The 10956-nt window shown below is 40.1% G+C and overlaps 1 protein-coding gene across 2 annotated transcripts; it reads left to right on the forward strand.

Moving 5' to 3' along the window:
* Nucleotides 1-7181: 7181 nt before the first annotated feature.
* Nucleotides 7182-9380, forward strand: LOC138390143 (etoposide-induced protein 2.4 homolog). Of its 2 annotated transcripts, XM_069478996.1 has the most exons (2): nucleotides 7182-8045; nucleotides 8158-8294. In XM_069478996.1, exons 1-2 carry the CDS (start codon nucleotides 7375-7377, stop codon nucleotides 8246-8248), a joined length of 762 nt encoding a protein of 253 aa, XP_069335097.1. In that variant the 5' UTR covers nucleotides 7182-7374; the 3' UTR covers nucleotides 8249-8294. The 2 variants fall into 2 exon arrangements, with proteins under 2 accessions (XP_069335097.1, XP_069335096.1); XM_069478995.1 differs by having other exon boundaries at nucleotides 7182-9380.
* Nucleotides 9381-10956: the final 1576 nt, after the last annotated feature.

Consider the following 10956-nt stretch of genomic DNA (forward strand, 5'->3'; position numbering starts at 1 on the left):
TAACAGATCCAGATGCTCTCATTTCTTTCCATTGTATCTTGCATCAGCAAAATCTCTGTGTTACAGCTACTGTTTTAAATGACACTTTGCAACAAGTTACAAATATTAATTATATTTGTACAAGTGCAACACAGCATCCTCAGATTCATAACATGCTAACATCGAACAATGAGGTATTCAGTGTGGATTTGCTGTATCATTCTAAAGTGTGTTGATTATCCCAGGGACAGGTGTTAGCCAAAATTTTATTTCTGCAAGAACAGATAGTTAAATTTTATGAAGAACAGAATCAGTAATGTGAATTATTGAAATAAGATTTCTATAGGAATGCAACATTTCTGTGTGATATCTTGTCAAATGAAAATGGCTTGAATATTTCTTTGCAAGGTAAAACTAAGTCAATATATGATATTGGCAAAAAATCCAAGCATTTCAAAGAAGGCTACCTTTTTACAAAACATTTCTTATTCTTTTTTTTATTTCAGCATATTATGGGGGTACAAAAGTTTAGGTTATGTATATTGCCCTTCACCCCCTCCCCCCTGGAATCAGAGTTTCAAGCATGCCCATCTCATAGACAGTGCTCATCGTACTCATTATGTATGTATACACCCATCCCCTCCCTACATCTGCCCAACACCTGATTAATGTTATTCCTAAATGTGCTCTTAGGTGATGATCAGTGAAACCAATTTGATGGTGAGTACATGTGGTGCTTATTTTTCCATTCTTGGGATACTTCACTTAGTAGAATGGGTTCCAGCTCTATCCAGGAAAATATAAGAGGTGCTATATCACCATTGTTTCTTATAGCTGAGTAGTACTCTATGGTATACATATACCACATTTTATTAATCCACTCATGTATTGATGGGCACTTGGGTTGTTTCCACATCTTTGTAATTGTAAATTGTGCTGCTATAAACATTCGAGTGCAGATGTCTTTTTTATGTAATGTCTTTTGTTCTTTTGGTTAGATGCCCAATAATGGGATTGCTGGAGCAAATGGTAGGTCTACTTGTATCTCTTTAAGGTATCTCCATATTGCTTTCCACAGAGGTTGCACTAGTTTGCAGTCCCACCAGCAGTGTATGAGTATTGTTGTCTCTCTGCATCCACGCCAACATTTATTGTTTTGGGACTTTTTGATATAGGACCTTCTCACTGGAGATAAGTGATATCTCATTGTGGTTTTGATTTGCATTTCTGTGATGATTAGAGATGTTGAGCATTTTTTCATATGTTGGCCATTCTGTCTTCTTTTGAAAAGTTTCTGTTCATGTCTTTTGTCCACTTTTTGATAGGTTTGTATGATTTTTTTTCTTACTGATTTTCCTGAGTTCTAAATAGATTCTAGTTATCAACCATTTATCAGATGTGTAAATGCGAAAAATTTTTCCCATTCTGTAGGTTGTCTGCTTGCTCTCGTGACAGTTTCTTTGGCTGTGCAGAAGCTTTTAATTTAATCAGGTCCCATTTATTTATTTTTGTTGTTGCTGTGATTGCCTTTGGGTCTTCATCATAAATTCTTTGCCTAGGCCAATGTCTGTAGGGTTTTTCCCACATTTTTTTCTAAAATTCTAATAGTTTCACATCTTAGGTTTAAATCTGTTATCTACCATGATTTGATTTTTGTGAGAGGTGAAAGGTGCGGGTCTTGTTTCAGTCTTCTACATGTGGCTATCCAGTTTTCCCAGCACATTTTATTGAATAAGGAATTTTTTCCCCAGTGTATGTTTTTGTCTGCTTTGTCAAAGATTAGATGGCTATATGAGCATGGTTTTATATCTGGATTCTCAGTTCTGTTCCACTGGTCTGTATTTCAGTTCTTGTGCTAATACCAGGCTGATTTAATCACCACAGCCTTGTAGTATAGTTTGAAGTCTGGTAAATTAATACCTCCGATTTTGTTCTTGTTGCCTAAAATTGGCTTTGCTAAATGGGGTTTTCTCTGATTCCATACAAAGCATAAAGTTATTTTTTCTATATCTGTGAAAAATGATGTTGGTAATTTAATAGGGATTGCATTGAATCTATAGATCACTTTGGGTAGTATAGACATTTTAACAATGTTGATTCTTCCGATCCAGGAGCATGGTATGGTTTTCCACCTGTGTATGTGCTCTGCAATTTCCTTCACCAGTGTTTCATAATTCTCCCTGTAGAGGTCGTTTACCTCCTTAGTTAAATGTATTCCTAGGTACTTTATTTTCTTTGTTGCTATTGTGAAGGGTACTGAGTCTTTGATTTGGTTCTCAGCTTGACTGTTATTGGCATATATGAATGCCTCTGATTTGTGTGTATTGATTTTGTATCCTGAGACTTTACTGAATTCATTTATCAATTCCAGGAGTCTCTTGGTTGAATCTTTAGGGTTTTCTAGATATAATATCATATCATCAGCAAAGAGTGAGAGTTTGATCTCTTCTGTCTCCATTTGAACACCTTGATTCTGTTCTCTTTCCTGATTGCTCTCGCAAGGACTTCCAGCACTATGTTGAATAGCAGTGGGGACAGTGGGCAACCTTGTCTGGTTCCAATTCTAAGTGGGAATGCTTTCAATTTATCCCTATTCAGTATGATGTTGGCTGTGGGTTTGTCATATATGGCTTGTATCATTTTTAGGTAGGCCACATCTATGCCTATTTTGTTAAGTGTTCTTATCATAAAAGGGTGTTGAATTTTGTCAAATGCTTTTTCTGCATCTATTGAGAGGATCATATGGTCTTTGTTTTTGCTTCTATTTATGTGATGAATTACATTTATAGATTTGTGTATGTTGAACCATCCCTGAATCTCTGGGATGAAGCCCACTTGGTCGTGATGGATTATTTTCTTGATAAGCACCTGGATTCAATTTGATAGGATTTTATTGAGAATTTTTGCATCTATATTCATAAGGGATACTGGTCTGTAGTTTTCTTTTTTTGTTGCATCCTTTCCTGGTTTTGGTATCAGAGTTAAGTTGCCTTCATAAAATGTGTTGGGGAGGATTCCATCCTTCTCGATGTTGTGGTATAACTTTTGTAGGATAGGTACCAGTTCTTCTTTGTAGGTGTGGTAAAATTCGGGTGTGAAACCATCTGGTCTGGGGCTTTTCTTTTTGAGAAGGTTTTTTATTGCTGTTTCGATTTCAGTTCTTGATATTGGTCTGTTCAGGAATTCTATTTCTTCCTTGTTGAGCCTAGGGAGGCTGTGTTTCTAAAAATTTGTCCATTTCCTCCACACTTTCCAGTTTGTGTAATAAAGGGTTTTGTAGAATTCATAGATGATATCTTGTATCTCTGTGGCATCAGTTGTAATTTCTCCTTTCATGTTTCTGATGGAGGTTATTAGAGACTTTTCTTTTCTCCTGTTAGTCTAGCCAAAGGCATGTCAATTTTGTTTATCTTTTCAAAGAACCAACTTTTTGTTTTATTAATCTCCCATATAGTTTTCCTGTTGTACATTTCATTTAGTTCTGATTTGATCATACTAATTTCACTCCTTCTGCTGGATTGGGATCAGTCTGTTCTTCTTTCTCCAGCTCTTTGAATCTATTCATTAGATTGTCTATTTATAAATTTTCTATCTTTTGGATATAGGCATTTATGGAAATAAACTTTCCTCTCAGGACTGCTTTAGCTGTGTCCCACAGATTTTGCTAACTTGTGTCTCTTTTGTCATTTAGTTCAAAGAATCTTTTGATTTCCATCTTGATTTCCCCATTTTGTAAAATAATTGTTCAGGAGAAGGTTTTTTACCTTCCACAACTTTGAGTAGAAATGAGAATTTCTGTTAGGGTTGATTTCTACTTTTATTCCACTGTGATCTGAGAAGATGCATGGCATAATTTCTATTTTTTTAAATTTTTTTAAGACATGCTTTGTGTCCTAGAATATGGGCAACCTTAGAGAATGTCCCATGAGCTGATGAGAAGTACATATATTCAGTGGATTTTGGATAGAATGTCCTGTAAATATCAGTCAAGCCCATTTGTTCTAGCATTCTGTTTAAGTCCATTATTTCTGTTTGTTTTCTGTTTGGAGGATCTGTCCTGTGCTGTCAGTGGGGTGTTGAAGACTCTGGCTATCATGGAAAACATTTCTTCTTCAAAAGGAAATTTTGCATGAACATTTTCTTCAGTTAGCAAAGGACATTGATGAGCAGGATGATATATGGTAACCATTTCAATAATATGCAGCTGTTAGGGACCTATTAATTGAACAATACAATGAAGGTTCACTGACTTTCAGAATCATGACATCACACTCAAATTAGCATTTCAGCCTCACCTAGTTGATACCACCAAGGCACCTAAAGAACTACAGATGGAATTGATGGTGCCCTCAGTAGATGATGTTTTAAATTCATTGTTTGATGCTAAGAAAGATCCAATTGAAATATGGAAAAAATGCACTAGAATACCCACACCTTTGGTGACATGCCCCCAAAAAATGCATTCTTGCTTTTCAACCACATATTGCTGGGAATCTACATCCTCCTACCTAATCCAAATCAAGATGCCCTTAAAATCACAAATGACTGATATCAATATAGAGGTTCAATGGTAACTGCGGGCCACCATGCTGTAAACTAAATATTAAAATGCTTTCCAACAAAAAGACACAACAAAATCATTAAAAAGTTAACTTTAGGCTGGGCGCAGTGACTCACGCCTTTAATCCTAGCACTCTACGAGGCCGAGGCAGGAGGATTGCTCGAGGTCAGGAGTTTGAGACCAGCCTGAGCAAGAGTGAGACCCCATCTCTACTAAAAAATAGAAAGAAATTATCTGGACAACTAAAAATATATAGAAAAAATTAGCTGGGCATGGTGGCACATCCCTGTAGTCCCAGCTACTCAGGAGGCTGAGGCAGAAGGATTGCTTAAGCCCAGGAGTTTGAGGTTGCTGTGAGCTAGGCTGACGTCATGGCACTCTAGCCCAGGCAACAGAGTAAGACTCTGTCTCCAAAAAAAAAAACAACAAACAAACAAAGGGTTAACTTTAAAATTAATAAATAGTCTTCAGTTTTGAAATTATTAAGTACATAGTAGTTAGATTTTTACAAAATAATGTACATTTTTAAGTATATCTAATTGACATTTCTTGAATGTGGCCTTATTTTATTACAGCTAAATTAATACAGCCTTCCAATGTGAAAAGATTCCCCCCCTGAGATAGACAAATAGACCAATGAAAGAATAGAGTCCTGAAATAGACAAATGCTACATTGTCAATTGATATTCTTTTTTTAAGAAACATGACTTGGAATTGTTATACATTTCTGGTTAGTGTAAAATCATACCACCACTTTGAAAAATTGTTTGGCAGGTTTTGTAGTAATGTGATTTTACAATTACTAAATGAACTAGCAATTCCTCAAGGTAGGTTTTTACCCAAGAGACATGAAAACAGTTCTCCGCACAAAGACTTGTCCCTGAAATCTCCTAACAGCTTAATGGCCCCAAACTGGAAATAAACAAGTGCCTATGAGCAGATTATTGGATAAACACAATGTGCTATATCCATAGAATCAAATGCCACTCAATAAAAGAAAACATGACTAATATATCCGAAATCATGGGTGGAAGGTGGAGGTGGCCAAATAAAAAACTCCATCTGTCATCTACCCTATAGGAACATCAAATTGAACAACTGTCCATGCAAGAAAGTACCTTCATAAGAACCAAAAATTCAGGAGAAGGATCACAGTACCTGGTTCTAGCATAACAACAAGGAAAGGCACATTGAAGAGTGTAGAAGGCTAGTCTTGTATTACCTACACCACCCCTCCCCCAACCCCACACAGCACAGCCAGGAGAGAGAATCTGTGATTGGAGGGGGGAGAGTGGAGTGTAGGACTTTGTATTGGAATTCAGTGCCACCCTGTCACAATGGAACACAGCATCAGGCAGAATTCTTCTGGTACCCATGGAGAGAACATTAAGGTAAGCCCTGGGCTAGAGGGGAATCCACCACCCTGGTAGGAGGAACCCAACTCTAAGTCAACTTCACTACCAACTGATGAAAGTGGCCTGGTGCCCCAAATGAATTTCACTGACAAGGCACAGTGGCTACAGTTCTTGGGCAAGTCCCATTGTGGTACTGGTCTCGGTCAGTGGGCTTGGCATGTATTCCAGCAAGATACCAGGTACAGCAACCATGGGAGTGCTTGCATCACCCCTCCTCCAACTTCGTATAGTACAGTACAGATAAAGACTCTTTCCCCTTGAGGGAAGGAAAGGGAAGAGTACAGGGGACTTTGTCTGACAATTAGGTAACAGCCTAGCCACAGTCAAATAAAGCACTGGCCAGAGTCCCAAAGCCTGTGATTCCAAGCTATTTTTCCTGGATAGTGCTTCTAGACCCACCCTCCATCAGAAGGGAATCTGTTGCCATGGTGGGAGGGATCCAAATCCCAGCTGGCTTCACACATGCTGAGTTAAGTGTCCTCAGTCCATGAGTAAACATAGCTTATAGTCAGGCAGTAGTGGCTGCTGGCCTTGAGTGAACCCTTATCTTTTGCTGCTCTGGGATGTCATGGGCTTTCAGTGAGACTCACTGAGGTGCCACCTGTGGTGGCCATGGGAGTACTCACACCACACCTCCCCCAACACCAGGAAGTCAAGCCCAGAACGGACTCTTTTTGCTTAGGGGAAAGAGAGTGAAGACAGCAAGGGATTTTGTCTAGTAATCTAGGAAATTCTCCCATATTGAAATCCGTCAGGGCTAGATATAAGAGTCTGCATGAGTCATACCATACTGGGCTTAGAGCACCCTCTAGTGCTGAAATGGTGTGGTGACCACAGGCTTAGGTAACTTAACACTCAGTCCTCATTGAATTCTTGGACATACCTCTGAAAAAGGATGGGTACAAATACGGCCAGACTGCAGTAAATACCTAACTCCTCAATGCCCAGGCACTGAGAAATGTCTAAAAGCACCAAGAACATCCAGAATAATATTACCCCACTAAAAGTACTAAATAAGGCATTTGTGACCAATCCTACAGTGATGGAGATATGTGACATCTCAGGGAATTCAGTATATCAATTTTGAGGAAGCTCAGTAAACTTCAATAAATCACAGAGAAGTAATTCAGAATTCTGTCAGTGAAATGTAACAAAGAGATTGAAATAATCATGCAGCTAGGTCTCCCGACTTCCCGGCGGCCCCGTGCGGCCCGGGCATGCCCAGTGCGGGCGCAGCGGCCCCGGCCCTGGGAGCGCCCGGGCGGAGCGGGGAGCCGGGGCGCGGAGGAGCCGAGCGGGCCCCCGGAGGGTGCGGGGCCGGGCGGGAGCCGCGGTGGCGGAGCTGCAGGTCCTTCATGATGAGAGATTTTGGGGTGCTTCTTTCTCCTCTATGTAGTTGATAGTTTGGGTGGTGAAGAGATGGCTGACAGTGTAAAAACCTTTCTCCAGGATCTTGGCAGGGGAATCAAAGACTCCATATGGGGTATTTGTACCATCTCAAAGCTGGATGCTCGAATCCAGCAAAAGAGAGAGGAGCAGCATCGAAGAAGGGCGACTAGTGTCCTGGCACAGAGGAGAGCCCAGAGTATAGAGCGGAAGCAAGAGAGTGAGCCACGTATTGTTAGTAGAATATTCCAGTGTTGTGCTTGGAATGGTGGAGTATTCTGGTTTAGTCTCCTCTTATTTTATCGAGTGTTTATTCCTGTGCTTCAGTCAGTAACAGCCCGAATTATCGGTGATCCATCACTACATGGAGATGTTTGGTCATGGCTGGAATTCTTCCTCACATCAATTTTCAGTGCTCTTTGGGTGCTGCCCCTGTTTGTGCTTAGCAAAGTTGTGAATGCCATTTGGTTTCAAGATATAGCTGACCTGGCATTTGAGGTATCAGGGAGGAAGCCTCACCCATTTCCTAGTGTCAGCAAAATAATTGCTGACATGCTCTTCAACCTTTTGTTGCAGGCTCTTTTCCTTATCCAGGGAATGTTTGTGAGTCTCTTTCCCATCCATCTTGTTGGTCAGCTGGTTAGTCTCCTGCATATGTCCCTTCCCTACTCACTATATTGCTTTGAATATCGTTGGTTCAATAAAGGAATTGAAATGCACCAGCGGTTGTCAAACATAGAAAGGAACTGGCCTTACTACTTTGGGTTTGGATTGCCCTTGGCTTTTCTCACAGCAATGCAGTCCTCATACATTATCAGTGGCTGCCTCTTCTCTATCCTCTTTCCTTTATTCATTATCAGCGCCAATGAAGCAAAGACCCCTGGCAAAGCGTACCTCTTCCAGTTGAGACTCTTCTCCTTGGTGGTCTTTTTAAGCAACACACTCTTCCACAAGACAGTGTATCTGCAGTCTGCCCTGAGCAGCTCAACCTCTGCAGAGAAGTTCCCTTCGCCGCATCCATCTCCTGCCAAACTGAAGGCTGCTGCAGGCCACTGAGTTGCCTGCCACCCAAAAGGGATGGGTGGGATTGGAGGGGAGCTGTGGCAGCTCTGTTCCCTGCTTCACCTCCATCTGCCAGGGAAGGCAGGACTCACGCTGCCAAGGGCCCTCTGCATATTCACTTCTCTCTGAGGAATTGGAAGGTTTGTCTCTGGTGCACATAAGGCAGAATCTTCCTGACACTAGTGTGTGGATTCTTAACACCACCGTGAGTCTGAAAGGACCACAGGTTTTTCTGCAGCTATTTTCTAGTATTTGCCATCCCCTGTGCCTGGACTGATTTGAATACTTTGTTTTTCTCCCTGTGCCATTTTACCCTCCCACCTTTCCTGCCTTCTACCACCCTTGGATGAATGGATTTTGTAATTCTAGCTGTTGTATTTTGTGGATTTGTTATTTTTGTTGTTTTTCTGTGAAGCACATACGTTGGATGTGGGAGGTAAAGGAGTATCTCAGTTGCTCCTGGTCACTCCTTTTATAGCCATCACTGTCTTGTTTCTTGTAACTCAGGTTAGGTTTTGGTCTCCCTTGCTCCACTGCAAAAAAGAAAAAAAATAAAAGCCTGAAGAGATGAAGCGATGGGACAGGAGGAAAGACCTCACAGCCAGATCTGCCAGGTTTTAGAGTAATTTTTCTTTTTCTTCCCCTTGAAGGGGAAAAAGCTTTTTTCACTGGTACATTTAAATTCCCCAACTATGGGGAGGTACCAATTCTGGCAAGTGCCACTGCAACACAATACTCAGAGAAGCTGAACTTTTCAACTCTGGGGAAGCAGAAATTTACTGTTGGCCACTGCCGGGTCTGTCTGGTATTTCAAAGGAATATTGGGTGCTGCAAATAGGAACTGAGGGGGTAAACTGTTAAACCCATTAAATCCTGTGATTGGTTGGTGTTTTCCTGTCATTATAAGAGACTAAATATGGGGGCAATGTCAAAATACTTGTATGATTTTAAAATTTCACAATTAAACGTGAGCTGGTTTCCCACAAAAAAAAAAAAAAAAAAAAAATCATGCAGCTAAAAAATTCAATTGCCAAATTGAAAAATGCATCAACAGCAGAATTGATTGGCAAAAGAAAGAACTAATGGCTTGAAGACTGGCTATTTGAAAATACACACGCAGAGAAGAAAAAGGTAAAAAGAACAAAAAAGAAGTACACTTACAAGATGTAGAAAATAGTCTCAAAAGGGCAAATCTAAGAGTTATTGGCCTCAAAGAGGAGGTAGAGAAAGAGATTGGGGCACAAAGTTCATTCAAAGACATAGTATGAGAGAACTTTCCAAACCTAGAGAAAGATTTGCATATCTAGTACAAGAAGGTCAATACCACAAAACATATAATTAAACACTCAAAGGTCAAGGATGAAAAAGAAAGGATCCAAAAAGAAGTAAACAACATGTAAAGGAGTCCAGTATATCTGGCAGCAGATATCTCAGTGGACACCTCATAGGTCAAGAGGGAGTGGAATGACATTTTTTTTTTTAATTTCAAAATATTAAAGGGGCATACATGTTTTTGGTTACATGGATCACTGTAGTAATGCTTGAGTCAGGGCTATAAGTGTGTCCACCGCCCTGATAGTGTTCGTGGTACCCATTAGGTAGGTTTTCACTCATCCTGAGATTCTTCTGCCTGGTGTAATCTATTCTTAAATCTTTCCACTGTGTTTTGTATTTCCTTAAGTGAATTTTTCATTTCCAGAAGTTCTGTTTTTTTATAATAGGTCATTCTCTTTAGTGAATTTTTGATTCATTTCCTGAATTGTTTTTCTGGTTTCTTTGAGTTGCTTTTCTGTTTTCTCTTGGATTTCATTGAATTTCCTTACAATCCATATTTGGAATCTTTATCTGTCATTTTAATATGTTCATTTTTGTTGGTACCTATTACTAGAGAGCTTGTATTCCCCTTTTGGGGGTATCCTTTCACTCTGATTTTTCATACTTTCAGAGTTCTTGTACTGATTCATTCTCATCTGGAGAGCTGTTGCTTTTTATTTTGGGATTTTTTTTTTTTTTTTTTTTTTTTTGTTTAGATAGGGCTTTCTTTTCCTTTCTCCCTTCTAAGGGTGTGTCTGTAGCATATGTTGTGTAAGAACCTTTGGCTTTGTTTGTGGGTGCTTTAATAGCAGTATAGGTTCTGGGTGGATGTCTTGGTTATAGATATCCTTACTGTGGTAGTTTTTTTCAGTTGCCACTTATTTGTAGGCTGTGGGAGTGGTGAGATATGTGTGTGGGCAGGTTCCCTCTGTTTTTGATAAGGGAAGATGTAGGTCTTTGGAATCTTTTCTCTTTCCCCAGCCCTGTGTTCCTTTTGGTAGTGTGAATTAATTGCCATGCCCAGTTTAATCTCTGAGACGGTAAGTAGGTGGTGCTTGTGGGTAAGTATCAACCACACCTTTTATGACTGAGGCAGTAAATGTCATAAATGGTTGTGCAAATTGACCTCCCTCTCAGTACATGGTGTTTGCTGGATGGAACAAGCTGCAGTGTTGTTTTTTGGGACACGTGACTGGCTCTAGCCCCCCAGGAGAAGCACCCAAATACCCCAGGTGGTAG

The sequence above is a fragment of the Eulemur rufifrons genome, chromosome 8 (genome assembly GCF_041146395.1).
Source record: "Eulemur rufifrons isolate Redbay chromosome 8, OSU_ERuf_1, whole genome shotgun sequence".
Classification (NCBI taxonomy): domain Eukaryota; kingdom Metazoa; phylum Chordata; class Mammalia; order Primates; family Lemuridae; genus Eulemur; species Eulemur rufifrons.